The sequence below is a fragment of the Pan paniscus genome, chromosome 13, assembly GCF_029289425.2.
Source record: "Pan paniscus chromosome 13, NHGRI_mPanPan1-v2.0_pri, whole genome shotgun sequence".
Lineage (NCBI taxonomy): Eukaryota > Metazoa > Chordata > Mammalia > Primates > Hominidae > Pan > Pan paniscus.
The window spans coordinates 133,732,528-133,754,287 of NC_073262.2; the positions used below are offsets into that span (position 1 = coordinate 133,732,528).

Genomic DNA, 21,760 nt, shown 5'->3' on the forward strand with positions numbered 1-21,760 from the left:
AATCTGATATGGACATTTCTTAAAATCAGACAGTCTTGGTGGTCCCTTGCAGGGTGCTATGACTTAGGCTGTTATAATATGGCATTAAATGTTTCTCAGTGTATAAATTCATAAGCTTTTAGATACGGATCTTGCAAGATGAACAACAGATTCTTTGTGCAACTGTTTTTTAGACCACACAAAGTGATTCCTTGAATATAAAAATGTTACATCATCATTGATCCTTATAATTTGAAGAAACCCTCATAGTGAACCAGTTACCACTAAATTCGTGATCATCTTTACAACATCTCCATTCACAATTCTATATCAATTTGATACACATTCTCTGTATACTGTTCTCTGTTTTTGCCCCAGTATCTTTGTGTTTCTGTCTGGGTGCTGTGACTTTTCCTTACTTTTTGTCATTTTCATTTTTTTTCTACATCTTTGTTTTCTTCTCTCCATTAATTGGCAGTACCATGGAATAAAAAGCTTTTTTTTTTTCAAAATTATTCTAAATAGTTATAATCTGTTCCTTTTTTTCTAAGATAAGACTATTAACTGGAGTTCTTTTGTTACATAAGGGTGTTTAACTGCTGAGATTTGCTTTCAAATTATACATCTCTTTAAAGTATTCATAAAATGGAAATACCAGTTCTGCATCAAAGTGGTAAGAGTTTGTGGCTTTGTTGTACTTTTCAGAAATAGTCAATAGTGGAGTTATGTTTCACTTTCTAGAATATTCTGGAAATAGTAGAAAGGTCTCTCATTAACTATAGAAAGATCTCTGGGTTAATTGTAAGCAAGAGCTAGACATGGTGACTCACACCTGTAATCCCAGCACTTTGGGAGGCCAAGGCAGGCAGATAGCTTGGGGCCAGGAGTGGAGACCAGGCTGACCAACACAGCGAAACCCCGTCTGTACTAAAAATACAAAAGTTAGCCAGGTGTGGGGGCAGGCACCTGTAATGCCAGCTACTCAGGAGGCTGAGGCACGAGAATCACTTGAAGTCAGGAGGCGGAGGTTGCAGTGAGCCAAGATTGCGCCACTGCACTCCAGCCTGGGTAACAGAGTGAGAATCTGTCTCAAAAAAAGAAAAAAAAAATTGTAAGCAAGGAAATTTTTCTTAAGGGTTTGACATGAAACAGTTTATAGGTGTTGTGGCTAATTCTTGTAGGTGTGCGTATATTTAAGCACACAAATTTGGAGGCAGTACAAAGCATGTGAGAAGATAGTTCTTTTGATCTAGATTGTTATCTATGGGTAGAGTTTTGGCAATGTGATTGCCTGCCAACTCTGGTGTATAGATTTCCTGAAACAATTATGTATGCCTTCAGATGCATAAAATACAGAATTTGGAATACTGTCATAGTGATAACTGAAAACTTAATCTCAACATACCTTGGCAAGAATATAAATCTTAACATATGACAAATCCATCATATTAGAGACCAGAACCAAAAACCAAAATAGAGAATGATTTTTTTTTAAGGAATGTAAATTATTTTGCCTCTTATGTGAGATAACCATCCCTAATGCTGCTGAAAAATCTTAGACTAGTAGTAGGGAAACATACCTAAAGCTTTGATGATTTAGGAATTAAATGTGTATGATATGCTCTTCCCAGCAGATTATATATAGCCAGTAAGGAATCATAACAGATTAGGATTTATGTATTAGATCCGCATTCTAGCAAAGGATTCTGCCACTGTGAAAATATATGCCTTGTTCACTTATACACTGAGATTCTCCATAGCCAATACATTTCTTGAGGCAATTATCCTAAACTGAGTTGCCTGCAGAAGGACAGCAATAGAGTCATAGGTCGAGGGACAAATATGGGTGAACCTGAAAAGGAAAAGCTAAGGTATGAGTTGTCTTCACTGCAGACCCCCTTAGTCTAAATTTGCACTTATAACAGGAGCATTAAAATATATATCAAAAGTAGATTGAATTGTCTACCATTTACTTAGTGCCTTCTATGTACTCATCCTCATAAGAATTGTATAAAATGCAGATGAGAATACTGGGGCTTGAAGAAATTAAGTATTTCTCCTAAATTTAATCAGCTGTCTGGTAAGTGGCACAGGTTGGACTCATTCTGAGATCTAACAGTGCAAAATAATATACTGAAAGGATGAATAAAAAATTTTGTGCTGGAAGTTCACTTGAGTCACTGGACAAGCATAGATAGGCAGGCATGATCTCACTTAAAGTTTGTATCCCTGATTAAGATCCCATGCTTGTGCACGTTAATTAATATCTCTAAGAAACCTAATGTGGTTCAGGTACCCAAGAGCGATTTTATTTGCTTTTTCCTCCTTCTCCAATAGACCTACCTGTGCTGAGTAGAAGCTCAATATCAGTCGTTTAACAAACAGGTCTAGTTCCAAGTTCTTGTTATTTTGTGTGATATCCAGCTACTATCCTCCCTATCCCTTCCACCAAAACAGTTTCCTGATCAAAGGAAAATTATGACTGCATTCAACTAAATCAGACTATAAATGGCAATCTTAACTCACCTCCAGATGTGATCACTGTTTTGTGCACTTATTTTTAGCTCTGTGTTCCTTTTGTTCTGTATCATGCCTTATGCTTTTAAGACCTGGAAGGCAAGGCTAATGTTTGTTTTATTTCATTCTTAGCACAACTTTGCATATAATTAGAAACCAAATAAATTTTATGATGACAGTGGTTCTTTTTAAAGCCTGAAATTTATTGATTTGACTTTATTTCATTCGAATACCTTAAAATTTAACCAGAGTGCTGGATTGTTTTCATTTGTAGCTATATAAAATTATTTTCCTCATGGAATAATCTTGTCCAAATTAGGAAAATTAGATATTCTTAATACTTACTTCTTAGGTTAAAGAGATGATTTGATATATGACATAAAATTCTTTATATAATATATTCTTGGCACATTTACATCTCATTCATCATCTTACTCATCATTATGTTTGATGACAACTGCCAGTTCTGCTATACATAACTAACTTGCTCTTCAGTTTTGTCACCTTCATTTTCAGTGAGGAGAAGTGTATCTAGTAGAATGATTGATGAAGACTGAATGGTTGAACTTCGGAGCCTCATTGGACTCTGGTACATGGCAGGATTAATCCCATTTCGAATTCCATGTTTCTTGAAAAACTTAGAGTTCTCTGCCATTGGATTCCGGAAGTAGATCTTACTGGAGCGTTTTCTGAGAGTTTTTACTGACTTTGTGGCCCGGTAATTGCAGGTGATATATCGGCCAAATGCATCCCGAAATGTCTTATTGAAGAGGGTGTAGACCAAAGGATTCACTCCTGAGGAAACATAGCCTATCCACACAAATATCTCCAGGAGCATTTGGAGAGTAGTTTGGTTACAGGAATCACATAAAACTAAAGTTATATTTGTAATAAAGAAGGGACACCACATAAGCAAAAAGAGGAAAAACACAATCCCTAGGACCTTTGAGGCTCTCTGTTCATTGGAAATGGTCTGCACTGACTTTTTCCCAATTGTGGATGTTCTTCGCATAAGTGTTTCATCACCTGAGTTGGGCAGAACCTTGTCCTTTCGAGAACCATCCAGCATTGCCACCTTTTCCGGTGACGAGCAAGGTGTTTCATCCCTTTGGAAAACTGTAGACACAGTCAACCATGTTAGGCGTTGAGGTGGCTTGTTTTTGACTAAGTAAGCTTTCTTCTGTAAAGCGTGGATAGTGAGAAAGTAGGTGACAATCATAATTGCAAGAGGTGTGAAGAAGGCAGCCAGTGAGCCAAAGAGCATGAAATTGCCAAAACGTTCCTTTGTCAGCACACAAGTGATATTGTTTGGGTTGTCCACATCAGTCTCTATCCCTTTAATAGGGACTGGAATGGCAATGCCTAAGGAAGAGGAAAACAAGATAAATTGAGTCATTTTATGACCTGTAACTCTTCGATTAGATCCTTTTGGATTGTATCCTTATAACTTTATGCTTGTTGGTGCATTATAATTCCCGGGACCCACAATGCAGGATTTGTCAAAGCATTCATCGGTGAAGATTTGACAAACAGAACCTAAGTGAGCAAATCTGTTTTTAAACAGAGATTGGTTAGTAATTTCAGATTTATAATGAAAGCTCCCCTAAAGCTATAGTATATCCATGATACAGTGGAGAATGTCTTCATTTATTCTACATTTCTCATAATCTATTTTTGTTTTTTAAGCTATCTCAGATTAAGGAAGAGAAATTCAGAAGAGAACCTGCTTTTTTCTTATTATCCAGTGTAGTTGATCTAGAGGCACTCCAGAGTACATTTATTCAATATCTTTACTCAGTTTTGTCTTTGAGGTTACAGTTTCATTTAACAGTTTTTCCTTTTGATATGTGTGAATGTCTTTTAATCCTTTCCATCTAACTTCTTAGGGAAAACTAAAGTTCATTAAAAAGTGCTACTTAAAATTTGAGTGTGTGTGAATCATGATGTTGAAAGATTATGAGTTCTTAATCTTTCTTCTTCTGTAGAAGCCTGGGCACAGTGGCGCTCACGCCTGTAATTCCAGCACTTTGGGAGGCCAAGTGGGGGTGGATTACTTGAGGTCAGGAGTTTGAGACCAACCTGGCCAACATGGCGAAATCCCATCTCTACTAAAAGTATGAAAATTAGCCAGGCATGGTGGCACGTGCCTGTACTCCCAGCTACTCAGGAGGCTAAAGTGGGAGAATCACTTGAACCCAGGAGGCCAAGGTTGCAGTGAGCCGAGATCACACCACTGCCCTCCACGCTCAGCAACAAAGTAAGACTCTGTCTCAAAAAAAAAAAAAAAAAAGTTCTTTTATGACCTGGGAAGAAATATACCTCATGTTAGTTTTCTGATCTTTAAATACCATGAAGTATTTAAATATGATGTTTCTTAGTGAAGTAGCTTATTAGAAAGACAAATAATACAGGGGTTAACCTGAATCTTTTTCCTTTGAAACAGCAGATATTTTTTAAATGTCTGAATTAATTGATCTTTAGAAACCTCTGGAATCCTTGTGTTGTTTTGTGAATCCAAGAGCACCCCTCATCTACACAACCTTTTTATGGTAGCTAAAGAGCCATTGACAAGAATATGTTCCTCAAACCCTTTCTCACAGAGGTCATTACTTTCTCTACTTTTCCTCATGTACACCACCAGAAAGAGGATTCTGTATACTTGTTCTACACCAGGGGTCATTATACTACAGTTTGAGAACCATTGGCCCACATTCTATTTTTGTAAAAGTTTTATTGGCATACTGCCACTCCCATTTGTTAATAACGTATTGTCTGTGGCTGCTTTTGTTCTACTGCAGCAGAATGGAGGAGCTGTGACAGAAACCATATATGCCCTGCAAGCCCAAAATATTTGCTGTCTTACCCTTTATAGAAAAAGTTTGCTGACCCCTGCTTTACCCTGTTACTTTCAGATCACCATTCCACTGTTTATTTCTCCCCCAAAACACTTGCCTTTTGAAGTTCATTTTATCTACTTAATACTTTCTTCTCCATCTTGCTTTTCTGTTAACCTCCATGACATTTGTTCATCTTCATCAATGGCTTCAGTACCTGCTATAGTCTTCTCTCCACTGTTCCAGTGCCAGCATTTTCCACAACTTCATCCCATTCGTGACCCTTCTAAGAACTTAATTTTATATTTCTTGAACTCTTTGACTCTAATTATTATTATTTGCACTAAAGCCATCTACAAGTCTACTTAGAACAATCCCTAAGATTATGAACTCTAATACTTCCCTTCCTTGTCCTGCTACCCCTCACTCCTAGAGAACTTCTGTTTCCTGTTATTTTTATCTCTAGTTCATTCATTCATCTCAGTTTTCACATTCTATTAACTCATTCTATTAATGAGACTTCATTCGTCTCAGTTTTTACATTCTGTTAATATCAGGACTCACACTACTTTCCTATCCAGCTTGTTGGTCAATAACTGTAAAAGTTTTCACTGGTACTTTTTATGCCCTTACCCTGTTGTATTATTATACTTTCTGTTGCCAGGTATTACCTAGAATAACTGTAAGTCCAAAAGAAGAGAGTGAGCTCTCTTCAGCATTTTGTAGAATTTCAAAACTGAGCTTATTGTCATCTGCATTTTCATTTTTTCAAAGTTATTAATTTGTGATCGGTTCTACAAGACAAAGTGCAATGAGGTGAAAGAGCGTTGATCTTGGCCTTGGTGCTGAAAAGCTGTAAGAGTTCTTAAGCCAACTGATTAAAACCTCTAGGTTTCTTTTTTCTTACCTATAAAAGGAAGAAGTGGATTTCTAAATCTATATATCATGAGTCTTCCTTTTAATCTTTTTTCTCCTGCATCACTCATCACTTTGTGTTAGTGTAATTTGTTTATATGTCCACCTTTCTTGAGTGCAAAGATTCTTTTTCTTGATCATCTGTGTATTCTTAGTACCTAGCACATTATAAACACTCAATAAAAATGTCAATTTATAAATTGATGGTATCCAGCCTTAATCTAGATGCCATTTATACCAGCAGGCTGCTTACCTTATTAGCTTGATCACATTTCACAGTTTCAAATATTTTAATTATTCTTAAGGATCCATTTCTTCAACTTTTTTTCCCTTTCTCTGTCCAACTCTCCCACCCCACCCCAATATACACATACCTCACACTCTCCCTTGCCCTCTCCCTCATTGCAGTGAGCTTACCAAATGTGAGTCATCTGGCATAAATGACTTTATTATAGTTTTCCTCCTCTCCACTTCAAATTTTAATTTTCACCCATTGTCTCCCATTCTCTTTCTGTAGCTGCTTTTGGGGGGCTGGTTCTGCTCTGTCGGCATCTGCCCCCTCATCTAGCCTTTTCTCACTGTTTTTAAATCTCTTCATTCTGAATAGACTTTTTCTTGACCCTGTTCTCTTCCCATACCAGAGGAGTAACACAGCTTGCTTTTACCTCCAAACTTTTTCAAAGAGATCAAGCCCTTATATCATCATTTCAGGAATATAAAGGTCAATTTCATTGTTTTGCTTTCTTGCTGTTTTTGCCCCAGTGCTCCTACTCAGGTTAGGGAGGTGTAATTTAAGTATTCCAGGTCTCTTAATTTTTTGCCTATTTGAAATATTTTTACAAGGAAGAAGCGAATCTGCTGGTCAAACCATTGTAATTTTTGCAAATCTATTTGTTTTTCTGATACTAACATATAAGAGCTTTGAATGATTTACGCATACTTCATGATAAGAAGTATAGCTTTGAGTATTATAGATGAGTACAGGGCCGTAAGACGATTTAGAAGAAAAAGGATTTCTTTTATAAATAATTTCTGAACATTAGTATGTTTTCTTTGCATCTCTCTTAAAACTTTGAATTAAACATACTCAAAACACTTAAGTGCAGTGACTCATGCCTGTAATCCCAGCACTTTGGGAGGCTGGGGCAGGGGGATCACCAGAGCTCAAGAGTTTGAGACCAGCCTGGGCAACATGACAAAACCCCACCTCTACCAAAAATACAAAAATTAGCCAGGCATGGGGGGTGTGTCTGTAGTCCCAGCTACTTGGGAGGCTGAGGTGGGAGGATCGCTTGAGCCCGGGAAGTCGAGGCAGCAGTGAACCATGATTGTGCCATTGCACTCTAGCCTGGGTGACAGAGCAAGACCCTGTCTCCAAAAAAGAAAAAACAAACCAAAAAAACCCACTGAAGCAGACACTTAACTGCCTTTAATCTGTACACGTATGTACAGAAATGTTGGCTTCCAAGATGAATTTGTGTTCTTTGATACCTGCCTACAAAATGTTTGAGTTGTTATTTTTGTTTTTTCTCTTATTAATCTTTTAAAATGTGATTTAAGGTGCATTTCTTGTTATTTTAATGTAATTACAGGATTCCAAATGCTAGCTAGACCATAATTATCTGTTGGGAAATATGAAGACTGTTCTCAAACTTAACCTTTCTGCATATAGAAATCTAAGCAGAAAGAAATCTCAATAAACACTGTGCAGATGGTTCTTTCTGAGGACATGAGGTTTGTTACTTGTCACACTTTTTACCAACAGTATGGTTTAGAAGCCGTATGATAAATGCAGTGACATAAGGAGCTTATGTTAATGTATCAGTAGGCTGGCTTGACCTCTCATGCTGAGTTTCATTGCCTACCAGACCTGGTATTCTCCTAGCCAAGTGGAACCAAAGATTTTGTATACCACCCACACTCTGGGATTCTCTACATACCTATTGAAATTAACCACACCACTGTAATCTTGATGAATGCTGTAGCCCGTGAGTTATATTGATTGGCCTGGATTGGCTTTTTGATGGCTATGTAACGATCCACTGAAATGGCACAGAGATGCATGATGGATGCAGTTGAAAAGAGAACGTCAAGAAATAACCAGGCAGGACATAGAACAAGTGGGAGGGGCCACATAGCCTCTGAAAGAAACAAAAACAAGACAAACATTTTCTTCTATAAAATGGCAACCTTCAGTCTACAGTTTTTCAGGTGATACATCTTTTGTCTTTTTTGTTACTCATCTGAAATTTTATAACTTTAACAACATAATGTTTAACTTCAGATAATGGAGACAACATTAAATTCAATATTTCTGTGGATGGTAACTTTTAAATACATTTTCTATTTTGCATAATAATTGTACCTTTTTTCTAAGTCAGCAGCAGTTTAACTTTTTAGCATTATTATGACCTTTGCTCTTTTGTCGATTCCATTTGTGATCTTTTTAAAATTTATGTAATATTGTGACTGGAACTTAACCTTGGTATTTAAATAAAATTTATTTTTAAGTAGCTGTTGTATAAAAAGAAAACATTTTACCATGTAGAGGAAACAGTATGACAAAAAGCATATTAGGATGGGAGTCTCTGTGACACCTGGGTTTTGGGCTCACTTCTAGCAATAACTAGCAGCAAGATCCTTGTTTATAGCATACTCTAGTTTGGTGAAATAGTGGAGTGATTTTTTTGACAGAAATAGTTCTCAAATAAAGATTGCAAAAAGGAATGGCTTCAGATTATCCGGAAGAAAAGTAGATTGTTTCCCCTTCTATATTTCATCATTCACTCCAAAAACTGGAGATAAAATAATTAGTACAGACTTTTGATTTGAAAAGAAAATCTCAGGGTTAGACGTAGTACTTAATTTATTTAACAAACTCTTATAAAACACTGCATACTTCATATCGTCTTAAGCACTTTAGAAATATTAACCTTAAAAAAATTTTAGGTGTGGATGTGATATTGAATATTCTGCATAGTTTTCTAATAAATTTACTTACACAGATGTTCATACATATGTGAATTTAATATATTATGCATTATATATTACACCCACCACTTACATGTTTACAGTTTCAAAACAACTAAAATTTTAGAATTCCCCCTAGAATATTTCCATTAGAATCCAGTTTAACTCCTGTAGAGAACAGATGTCATGCATGTGAGATTATCTAAGTCTCTTTTAGGATTTGATTGTTATATGTCCACTGATAAAATGTAATCTACTTTTCTTCTGGCTATTGCAGGTATATCTGACTTTGACAGGTATAAAGTGATTGTCATAATTGAAGGAAAACCAGAATAATCATCTCAGGATTACAGAACAACAAGAGACTCTTCTATTAACTGTTTAAAATTTAAGGAGCCTGGGGGTGGAGAAAGATTAAAATCTCAGACCAAAAAAAAAAAAAATAGCATAATTTAGGGGCAGAGTTTTTAGATAGATTTGGCTGTTATTTTCAAGCATCAAGTAGGAGATTTTTTTAAAGTCAGGTAGGATTTCAGTGAAAAATATTTGGGCACTTGACAAAGTATCCAAAAGGTAGCAAGGCTGACACATCTACTTTTTGGTGCCTTCTGTTTCCAGAGTTGGTATGTGGCATTCTGAATAAGAATATTAAAATATTTCTTCCTAGGAACAAAATAACAAAATCAGCACAAACTTTTAGTCAAAAAGAATAAATGATTGGGACTTAGTTCTATGTTCAGCAGCTTCTTAAAAAGGGATTGAAGCATCAAGTGGAAAGGGTCATTCATACTTTTCAGTGTATTACTGTAAATAAACTTTGCCTGCTTGTTGAATTGGGGGTAGGAAGGGATAGAGGTGGTAAATTTTAGATTTATTGAGCTGGAAGGAGCCTTAGAGATTACCATTGATCTTGCAGATGAGTAAATTCAGGTATAATTAAGTCTGAATATAGAGGTAAGGAGGGGAGGCATTTATTTATTGAAATGTAAATGTTATTTGAAAGTGTTATTTAGAACTGCCACTCAGAGTTTGCTCTGAAGATGGAGAGAGAGGATCGGCATCACCTGGGTACTTAGATATGCAGGCTCTTGGGTCTCATCTCAGACCTACTGTATCAGACTCTGCAGTTAAATAAGGTTTCCAGGTGATTCGTATGCAAATTAACATTTGAGAAGCAGTGCTTTGGAAGACTTTCTGGTAAGGTTTGTGTCTGAGTCTTAAAAGATGCACCTAAGTTTCCTGTTGTAGGGTTGGTTATAGGCACTTGGAATGTCTCATGGAAAGGAACTAATGGGAGGCCTCTCAGAATAAATTAAGTCAGAGAAACTGGTGTTTGGAGAAAATCTGATCAATTGGATTTTCTCACTCTTAGCCATAGCATTCAGATTTTTTGTCATTTAATGGAAAAGGACCTTGGACACAGGCAGCTTCAAAGCGAACTAACAGTCTAAGTATAGTGAAAAGAATCATTTTAGAGTTTGCAGTGGAAACTACTAAAAATGAGGGTACATCTTGAGCTGAAGTTCTAGATTTAGGACTGTAAGTAGGGTGGTAGAAAAATACTCGTCTAGAGCTATAATCAGAGATATTGATTGCAGTTAAGGATTTAAAAGGCAGGTAATTATTGTGTTGTATCTTAGATTTCCTTCCTTGAAGTCCTTACTCTCTCTGTAACATCTTTTAAAATGGTTTGCCAACTATTTAAACCTGTCTATTTAGCTATTCTAGTTATGGATTATACTTCTGAAGATTAAGGTTTGGAAAATTCTAGTCATAAATCTAGTTGCCATAAGCAGGAAGCCATAAGAAAATTCATATAAAAAGTACGTGTCTTTGGAATTTGACCATCTGATCCACATACTCCTAATTGTGGGCTAAGAAGGAAAGTTTTTTTAGTGCTGATTTAAGTAACCCTATGAAGCCCTGTTAGCCTCACTTTAAACAGAATTTATAAACTCATTCCCACTTAAAATTCACTAGAATTTTCTTATTACAGTTAGTGCTTTATTGTTAACAGAAATATTGAGATGTGATACAGAATTTTCTTTAAGAAAGAATGAGACTGAAATTTAAGATTAAGAGAGATGAATCTTTACAATTCCAAGCCTTTCTGATTTCAAGTTTCGTGAAACACTGGTGGATAGTTTTAATGAAACTAACATAAAAGAAAAAGATAACTGCATTAAATTAATAGAAACCTTATATACAACACAAAAAAGAAAAAGAGGCTTTTTTAAATGCCTAATAGATTTGGGTAATCTAAGAATTTATAGAAATTAAAAACAGTTCTAGACACACTTGTTTTATAAAGGGGCTTTTCCTAGTCTAGAGACTTTCATTCTAAAATCATTTTTTAGTTAGTATTAATTTAGTTAGCTCAAAGTCAGAAAAGTTTATTTCTGTTTAGAATAACTAAATTAAAGGTTAAGTTGGTATGGTGAAATACTTTATTTCAAAACGTTTATTTTAGGAGTTTTGGTTTTAAGAATTTCTAATTACATTTATTTGTTATAATGTATTCTGTCCAATGTACTTCCACAAAGACTTAAGACATTGAAAATTTGAAATAATGAAGTGAAACAGTTACATACTTAAATGGAAAGAAAGAAATGTGTATCTAAGGGTCAGTCTGAGGGAAATAAGTTACTAGGTTCTTCAACTAAATTACTGTTATTCTGGGGCTCTAAATTAGACTCTTTCATTAAAATTAAGAAAGAATAATAGCATTTCTGTCAATGCCTGAAATAATTACAGACTGAATATTAAAGCAACAAAACAAGTCCTAGATGGGTCTTGTCTTATAGACAATTGTTTAATTATCTAAAGAATATCAGTAGCACAAATATTTTATTGTTTAAAATGAAGACTGCTTTAAATTCTGCCATACATGAGGGATGGTAGGAGTTGTCATTCAGTTATATAAATTTTTATTTGTCTCCCAGACAAGGTTCAACAACTTCATAGGTATGGGCCTAGGTCTAATACCTTCCACAGAAAAGAGATCTTGCAGTCATCTGAAGGATTTGTACAAGTATAGGTTGACGCTCAAGTATTCTTTTCCACTTAATATGAAATATAACTTTAACTGAAAAGAATACTGAGTTCTAACTTGTCCCTAGGGGGGAAAAAATTCTGTGATCCTCTGAACAGTTACATGGGGTTATTTAAGGTATAAATGTTGGTTCTGTATGCCAAATATGACAGTTTTGGCTGGTCAGATTTCTCATTGACATTTGAGAAAGCGGAATAATAAAGGTTAAGAGTGTGAATTCTAGAATCAGTCCTCCTGGGTTTAAATCATGTCTCTGCCACTTACCTTGTAATCTTGAACAGATTACTTATCCCTCTGCTTCTCTGTCCTCTGTAAATTGGGGATAATAGTACCTGTTTTATAGGATTTCTTTAGTAGAGTTTATATGGATGATGATTAAATACATGTGAAGTGTTTAGAACAGTTCCTGGCATAAAGAAAACACTCAATAAATGTTAGTGCTTATTACTATTGTTTAACAGAAACTAGCCAACTAACTCAACCGTGAAAACACTCCTACATAGAAACAAGTCAAATCATCAGTATGAAATAAGAGTGTTTGTCTTTCTACCTGCTGTAGCAAAAGTGCATGCATCTGATTCAGCTTAAAACTTTAAGCTGTACTTTCCAGGGGTGAGGGAGGATGGGCTGAGAACAGTTTAACTCTGTTTAACTTTGAATTAAATTTGTCATAAAAGTATGTTTTTTACTAACGTTGAATTTTAACTGCTGTTTATTTTATATACGGTACAGGAAAATAACCTGTATGCATTGCATGTCTGGGTTTTTTGTTGGTTTGGGTATTTTTTTGTTTGTTTTTGCTTTCTTTTGAATTAGTACAAAAACCTGAGGAGTTTTACTAGAAACCCCGTATCTTGATGAGGCAGACTTATTTTATCTGAAACCTGCTTAACCTTTGGACAGCTTTTTAGTTTGGAAAGTCAGGTTACACTATTTGTCCGGAAAATAATTAGCATCAGTCCATAAATCTGGGACATAAAATGTTTCCCTTTGGAGGATGTAAAAGACTATTTTTAAAGGCATTCCAAGTGGGCTGTTCCTATAGTTTACAGAGGTACTCAGTTCATGAACTTATTGCAGCAGGACAAATCATAAATAGTTCTTATGTCCAAAAAGAACATAATTTTCAAATATACGTTTATCTCAGAAATTCTAATGCTTCTGTCTTTATCTTCCAGAAAAGAAAGACATAGTTCAGTTCAAATTATTGTTTAAAAGTTTCTGTTTTGTTTTTTACTTTTTTCACTACATTTGAGCATATGAGTTATCCTGGGGTTCAGTGTCTAATATGATAGTGTTTTAAATGTTTTAAGCATTTTAATGCTTACAAAATTTTTTTCTGGTTTTTAAAATTTCCACTTTACAAAAAGAAGTGCCTTTAATTCATTGCTTTTCTCCTCCATTTCAGAATTGGGTAGGCTAACATTTTACTGCATAAATGAATAACTGCCATTTTTCTCTTACTGCTATACATTTGTTTCATCTCTGATTAGACTTGCATCTCAACTAAATCATATTTAATTTGCATGCAGTACTCTACCAGTTACTATTAGTGCTTATAAGATGCTGGGCCCTGCTTGACAAGGTGATTGAGCTCTGAAATAATAAGTGATTGAACTCTGAAATAATAAGTGACTTGCCTGATCCAACACAGGAGAACCAGGATTCAGACCCTGGGATGTCTTGCTTCAAACAGCCATCTTTCAGCCATTTTATATACTCTTTCAACTATACCACGGATACTGTTTGAACTTATAGATCATGAGGCATCAATTGAAACTTAAGTTATAGCCAGGTTTGGTGGCTCATGTCTGTAATCCCAACACTTTGGGAGGCCGAGGCAGGTGGATCACCTGAGGTCAGGAGTTCAAGACCAGCCTGGCCAACGTGGCAAAACCCCATCTCTACTAAAAATACAAAACTTAGCCAGGTGTGGTGGCCTGCGCCTGTAGTCCCGGCTACTCGGGAGGCTGAGGCAGGAGAATCGTTTGAACCTGTGGGTGGAGGTTGCAGTGAACTGAGATCATGCCACTGCCCTGCAGTCTGGGCAACAGAACGAGACTCTGTCTCAAAAAAAAAAAAAAAAAAAATTATAAATAAACCAATAACACCCAATGGATGGCCAGATGCCATACTTTCCCGTGTTACTTTTTTTTTTTTTTTTTTCCCTGAGACAGAGCCTCACCCCGTCACCCAGGCTGGAGTGCAGTGGCACCATCTCGGCTCACTGCAACTCTGTCTTCCGGGTTCAAGCTATTCTCCTGCCTCAGTCTCCCGAGTAGCTGGGACTACAGGCGCGTACCACCATGCCCAGCTAATTTTTGTATTTTTAGTAGGGACAGGGTTTCGCCGTGTTGGCCAGGCTGGTCTCGAACTCCTGACCTCAGGTGATCCATCCGTTTCAGCCTCCCAAAGTGCTGGGATTACAGGCATGAGCCACCGTGCCCAGCCTCCCCTGTTACTTTTTAAATCACTTATAAAATGAAAGAAAGGTTCAGAGAAGCTCTTAAATGGTGAATATCCTGTCTTTTTTATATCAGCATAAGGTGTTGTTTTCTTGCTCAAGTATTTCTAACGTAGGTATTTTCAAGCCTTGTGTTATAAGCTGTTGATTTGTGATCATGGATTTTAGGAATTATGGACAAGACAATAAAAAACTACAACTGTAAAGATCAAGTCCAGTGCTCCCAGATAGGAAGAAGTGGCAGAAAAATTGACCTAGCACAACTCATTTGAAAGACAGTGTTGTGCCTGAGTTGTCATAATCTTGGGAAAATATGAATTCAAACCGTATATTGTTAAATATTATACAGATCAGTGGTTGAATAAAATATCTTTCAGTATAAGGACACAAGGTCCACTTTTATATTTTACTGCTCTTATTTTTAAAATTTCATTTTATTAGACTACGAGCTAGTATAGTTTTTGTGTTACTTTCATTGAATTCCCCTGCGATAGCTAAAATTATTGCTCATAGTGATAGTTAATCTTTTATCATAGAACCAAGAACGCTTGTTTGTACAAACGTTAGAAGTCCTGAAGATTAACACTACAATAAGAGTGTAAAGTCTAATTCTGCCTTTTAAAGTTATCAGAAGTTCTTATAAATGCATTAGTTTAGAAAAATCTTTGTGTTTGTTAACTTGCAAAAGGTTATAAAAATATCTTAGTATTTGAAGTCAGGTTTCCATTTGTAATACATGCAGTTCCCAATTTATGAATTCATCCTTTGAAGTTTGTTAGAGGGCAACATGTGTTTTTTTCCTACATTTTTTCATAGAAATTGAATTATGCTTTAAATAATGCAATAATGTATTAGATAGTGGTTCACAGATTTGTTCATTTTTTTAAAATCTACAAACCCCACTATACAGCTTGTTTCTGATAGTAAAAGTGTTTGGGGCTATAAAATGTTTTATTTTGTAATTAGAAATTAACAAACATGAGCCAGGCATGGTAGAATGTGCCTGTAATCCTAGCTACTTAAGAGGCTGAAGCCAGAGGATCACTTGAACCCAGGAGTTTGAGGCTAGCCCAGGCAACATTGCCAGACTCCATCTCTATTAAAATAAATAAATAAAAATAAATTTAAAGTTAACAAACATTTGCAAGAATGAAATACTATTAAAATGTCTTATCAATTATTTAAGACATAAATATGAAGACATTTCACATATTTTATGTTAACATATGTTGGGTTTTCTGCTAACTTGTATTGCTAAGGATATGTTGGGTACCAGCATTTTAAATATACACTTAAAGTTTTCAGCTGCTGGATACCTATTTTTCTATAGAATACATGGAATTATCTTTGTTACCTGTTTTTGTATTTTGTTTGTTAGCTCACTTTAATTCTATGGTACTTTGCCTTTTAAGAGTCCTTAACTATTTAGCTGATAATTTAAGTATCTACCATGGTACTTTGCATATAATAGATGTTTGATATTTATGGACTCAAAGATTTTAAAGCTAAAATTCACTTCTGCATAATTCTTTCGATTTCATGTATTGAATGACGTATTAAATTTTATGGTAGTCTGAAATAAGCATTTTGACATTTTCTGTATGCCTAGCAAAGCACAGTTTGAAGAGTATGATTTTACATCTTAAGCTACTATTATGCACATGGAGATGAGAGCTAGAATCATATGCCTGTACAGTATTTATCAAATATGCATATATATTTCTACATAATACTTTCTTTTAAGCTTTATTCAGAATTAGGGTTATGTTCTCTATTATAGTAAGATTTCTTAATTATTTTTCATGGTTTCATGCAGCATTAGATTACTTAAAAGATTACAAATTTATAAAACAGGGAGATAGAAAGACTGTTAATTATTAGAAAGTCTAATTAAAGCAGTAGAACTTTACTCATTACTGCTTGTCCTGCCACATAATTTTCTTGATTTATTTTAAAGCCCAGGTAAATGTTGATTTAAAATGGAAGGTGTAAACCTGTTACTATCTCATAATAGTTTTAGATATCTTTCTGTTATTACTTATAAAATTGTAATGTATAAAACCTGGGTATAATAGTTGGAATAGCAGGGGTTTTTTACCTTCTAATATGGATTCTAGTTTAATAAATTTTACTTCTGTAACTTAAAATATTTTTATCTTCATATAAGTAAATATAATTCTAAGAAACTATATCTGCCACAAGTAATCATTTTGCTTAGGCAGTTTATGAATGGAATATCAGTTTATACCAAGCACTGAATAAGTTAAATATCCTTTTAATGCTGATTCCAAGGGTCTAGGAGCCCTCATAATTCATCAGCAGAATTATTTGTGTTTATCCAAATTTTATAACTAGAGATGATATGCAGAAATCTGGAGCTACTTATATCTATTTTTTTATTATAGCAAACTAAGATTTCAGTGTCAAACTATACCTTTTATTATCACAATAACTAGGTTTTAATCCACTTAACCAACTTAGAGGCCTATCAGGAACACAGATGCCCATATATCATTAAAAAATTGAATCGATAGATCATCTCTTTGGACACTCTGAGCCAAACCATTTCCTTCAGCAACTAAACATAATTTTTCTTAACATGACACATATGTAGGAATTGTGTTCAAGTTTATAATATACAAACTATTAAGAGCTATAATAAGAATTTTTGGACAGTTCCAATTTTAAACTGGGGTTTAGCGATTTAAATTGGGATTTAGTAATTCAAAGACCTTATCGTTAACCCAGTGCATATCTGTCCCGGAAGTGTCCTAGTTATTGCTTTGAGGAACAAAAGTATCAGTGTAGAAAAGTTAAAGTATAGGCCTATTTACTATAATTTATAGATAATATATTCAGAATCTATAAATATCACTAACTTGAATGACTTTTTAAATGATTTTATTAGATAGCTTAGGAGGGAGAAAAATAGTTTACAAAAAATATTTTTTGCTCTTTAAAACTGATGATCAACCATAGAGAATGATATAAAACAAGGGACTGTTTACTTGCCGTATCTTTAAATAGTCCAAGTTCATCTTTTATTTCAAGAAAAGTAAAGATGAAATGAGTGTCCATTCTCTAATAGTATATCATAGTTCTGTGGTTTGATGGCACAAACAAAGTGAAATACTTACCAAACATTATTGTCAAGAGGGCAATTGGCATCACAAACAATCCAACCAGCAAATCAGCCACCGCCAAGGACATTAGAAAGTAATTAGTAGCATACTGCAGCTTTTTCTCCAGCGAAACAGCCAGAATAACAAGGGTATTTCCACCAATTGTGGGTATTATCACCATGAGTATCAGAAGAGCTGCCCAGTGCAGTTTATTTCCCTGTTCCTCAACAATCTGTTTCATTTCCTCTGGTATTGATTCTGTCTGTAATCCAGACCAGTTAGAAGAGATAACGTGAACAAAGGTGCTCTGCAAAATGTGCTCAGGAATTGTGCTTTGAAGTTCAGACACTCTGTAAGAGAGAGCCATTTGCTGTTTTTCTGTGATTCAATCCCGTTCCGAACAGTGGTCAGCATGGTTAGTAGCTAAGCTGCTCATCTGTTTTTTTAAGGCATTGTACCCATGCCAAACACTCAAAAGCCAAAGTTGACACCTTCCTTTAAAAAAAAAAATTCCAGTTCTCTAAAATGAGCGCATACACACATCTGTCCATGTTTGTAGGTAAGATATCCAAGTATTTATTATTTTCTAGAGGCTTAAATTTAGGAAAGCTCAGTGAAAGAAACTGATAGCTGTGAAAAAAATAGGATATATATATTTTTTTAGTTTCTCTCTCTTTTTCTGCCGTAGTTGTAGAGTCGTGTTTGAACTTGCATGCCAGAGAGTTCCCCCTAGATACAAAATACATAGACTGCATTATTTTATTCATTTCTGAAAGTGGTAAAAACACTTGAACTTCATAGCCCTTCCCTTCTTAGTAAGTCTGTTGTGCATTTGTGACAATGCAGCCAATTCTCCAAATATACTGTATTTCTGATGTTGCTCAGTTAATGAAACAGAAGACACATTAATTTTTTCAATGGTTATAATAAAAAGTTAGGTGTTTCCTGACCCTTGAATGTCTTTTTACCTTTACTTACAGAAGAATAGAAAAGTTGAAACACAATAGTTCAGAATAGAACTTTTAGTATGCGCTGGCCACCCACCTAGAAACACTCAAAGCCCAACAAGGGTCTAAATAAATGTTTTACCAGCTAGGGATCCTTATATGTAATTAGCTTTGTCTTATCAGGTTTGTGAGTACTGATATAAATGTCATTTTAGATTTCCTTTAGTTTGAGAGAAGGAAAAAAAAGGTATTACTAGGATCCAAATAATTGTTTTTAGTAATTTCATCTCTCATGGTATGTCTTTGCAACAATTGTGTTCTAAATTTAATCACTAAATTTGCCAAATTCAAACCAGTTCTTTTTTTGTTTTAAGTAGTGTTTATTTTTTTAACCTTCCCAGTTGCCTTGAGAAGAAAGGGAAACCAAAAGGAAGATTAGACCATTTATTTGTTCATCAAATGTACAAATCACGTTTTTAAAAACTCTCCTTTAGCATTAGTAAATTTTTCATTTTGATTTTTAAACCGCTGAATAGAAATGAAAGATTATGATAGCAGAATTCTTGAAGATTTAAAAAAAAAACCTTTAGATTAATTCCATATGTGTTTATTAAATGCTTACCTCTGGTTTCGTTGTTATTTTGCCGAGCATGTCATCTTATCTGTTCACTAGACTTGCTTGCTGCTGTGACTGAAATCCTCCTCCCATTGACTTATTCTGAGCCTCCAGCACAGGCGGTTGAAAGCAGTGAAACAAATACGTTGTATAGCTGCAAGCATGCCAAGGAGGTTATTTCCTCTTTGATACATTCATTTTTAGAGAGTAGCAGCATTCATTGTAATTCATAAAACCACTGTTAAGCGTGTCGAACCAGTTCATGGCCCTTATTCAAGTTATATTTTTAAGAGTTCTCTTTAATATTTGGGGGTCTGTAATAAACTTGATCATTTTAGCTTCAGATAGTTTTGTTTGGGGTTACGCCTGAGCTGTTTTTCACATTTGAGAAAAAATAAGATATAATCTAGCTATTTTAGAGGTTTCATTCTTTGAAGATTCTGCCCTTTTAAAAGCCTATAGTGATTTCTACAGTTCTGATTTCTAGCAGTGAAACAAGATTCTTATCTAGCTTTTGTGCCTTTGCTGTGGAACACCATTAATTTGCTCTGGTTGCAACCTTATATAGAAGAGCACAGAAAGGCCTGAATTCTACATGTATACATAGGTTTTAGCAGAAACTTTTTTACTGCTTATTTTTAAACAGATGATCTCTGGGTTTAGGAGTGGTTCACAGCTTTTTTTCCCCATAGATTTTACGTTGGAGAAAATACAAGTAATGAAAATAAGTTTTTGCCTTACTTCAGAAAATTGGTGTTTAAATCTTAATAGTTATGCTATTTAAGTTTTCTGTAACTATAAGACTAGCTTAGTATTAGAACCTCAGCATTCTCAAGGTTTCCTTTTAAAAGATCATTATAGATGCATATTTTAAAATTAATTACTTATAAATCAGTGATGACATTTGTGCCCTTTTCTTGTTTCAAATTTGTATTCCTTTGCTCATGTTGAATGTTATTGGAAAATACTCAGTTCATTTTAGCTCTACTGAGCACTTCAGAGTTTATTCAGAATTTGCTGCTTTTTTAAAAACTCAAAATTTACTATATTAGAAAAAATACTTGTGAAGAATTCTAGATGAAATAATATTCAAGAGAAATCAGATGTTTTTTAATGTACCAGAATTTCTATTCAGGAATATGAAAATATTTTAAGGCAAGGTGCGGTGGCTCATGCCTGTAATCCCAGCACTTTGGTAGACCAAGACAGGTGGATTGCTTGAGTCTAGAAGAGACCAGCTTGGGCAACATGGCAAAACCCCATCTCTACAAAAAAAACCACACAAATTAGCCAGGGGTGGTGGTTCACACCCGTAGTCCCAGCTACTGGGCGGCGGCGGAGGGGTTGAGGGTTGAGGGTTGGGGGTCAGGGGAGACCTGAGGCAGGAGGATTGCATGAACCTGGGGGAGGTCGAGGCTGCAGTGAGCCGAGATCACACCACTGCCCTCCAGCTTGGGGTGACAGAATGAGATCTTGTCTCCAAGATTAAAAAAAAAAAAAAGGAAAAGAAAATATTTTTAAATACTGCTTAGTTGTGAGTTACACTTTGACATCTGTGCTTATGAAGGCAGGTAGGGATCTGCAAAACAAGTAATGTCAGATTGAAAATAGCAGCACCATTTTATATCCAGTGAAAAGACTTGTATGAAATAAGCCTTTATTGATTTGTTTATAGATAAAATTTTTTAAATATTAAGTATATTATAAAAATGCAGTCATTGTTATATTTTGCCTGTATTAATCCTTTCACTCACATTCACTCATTTTTTGCCTCAACTTATAAAAAGTAAGATTGGTACTCTGATTTTTTTTATTTTTGCTTTTTTTCAGTCTGTTTAATGGCTAAGGAACATAACTAGTTAGAACAGCTACTTATTTGGCAATCTCAAGTTATGGGAAGCATAGCTGAGAATCAAGAAAAAAGCAAAATAATAATAAATAAATAATTATATAAAAGGATAGTTGAGTCTCAGCAAATAACTAAACCTGTGCTCTAAAACCCTAAGCACTTTAAGTAGAAAGTAGCCTCTAAGTCCCCACTTCATATCTTTTTACTCTTTACACACATACACGCACACACACACACAGACGTATACACACACACAAAACTTTGCCTCTCCCCCTTCTTTAGTGAAAATAACATTTGTACATGGTGGTAGATGTAGATGGTACAAAAGAATGTTGAGTGATAAATTCATGTGAGACAATTTTAATAAACATGTTTCCCTGCCTACTCCAGATTTGAGTAACAAGTTAAAAGGTGGACAAGCACTTTGATAATAGCAAATAGGGTCAACTGAAACAGCAACAACAACAACAACAAAAAACAAGAATTTAAATATAT

General features: G+C 35.0%; 2 protein-coding genes across 4 annotated transcripts in view; one reads left to right on the forward strand and one right to left on the reverse strand.

The window, feature by feature from the left end:
* PSMD1 (proteasome 26S subunit, non-ATPase 1) overlaps nucleotides 1-21,760 on the forward strand; it is a 115,479-nt gene that overhangs the window by 48,603 nt on the left and 45,116 nt on the right. The window lies entirely within an intron of this gene.
* HTR2B (5-hydroxytryptamine receptor 2B) overlaps nucleotides 1-21,760 on the reverse strand; it is a 38,688-nt gene that overhangs the window by 12,457 nt on the left and 4,471 nt on the right. For 2 of the 3 annotated variants that reach the window (XR_008624606.1, XR_008624607.1), the window contains exons 2-6: nucleotides 19,423-19,570; nucleotides 17,869-18,582; nucleotides 8,186-8,386; nucleotides 2,842-3,858; nucleotides 2,506-2,588 (exon numbers count right to left, since the gene is read on the reverse strand). Coding sequence is in view for 1 of the 3 variants with exons in the window: in XM_057301538.2 (XP_057157521.1) it covers nucleotides 2,966-3,858; nucleotides 8,186-8,386; nucleotides 17,869-18,220 (1,446 nt within the window). In the remaining 2 variants the exon portion in view is untranslated. Of the gene's footprint in view, nucleotides 1-2,505; nucleotides 2,589-2,681; nucleotides 3,859-8,185; nucleotides 8,387-17,868; nucleotides 18,583-19,422; nucleotides 19,571-21,760 lie in introns of those variants that run through there. The other variant, XM_057301538.2, reaches the window with a different exon arrangement.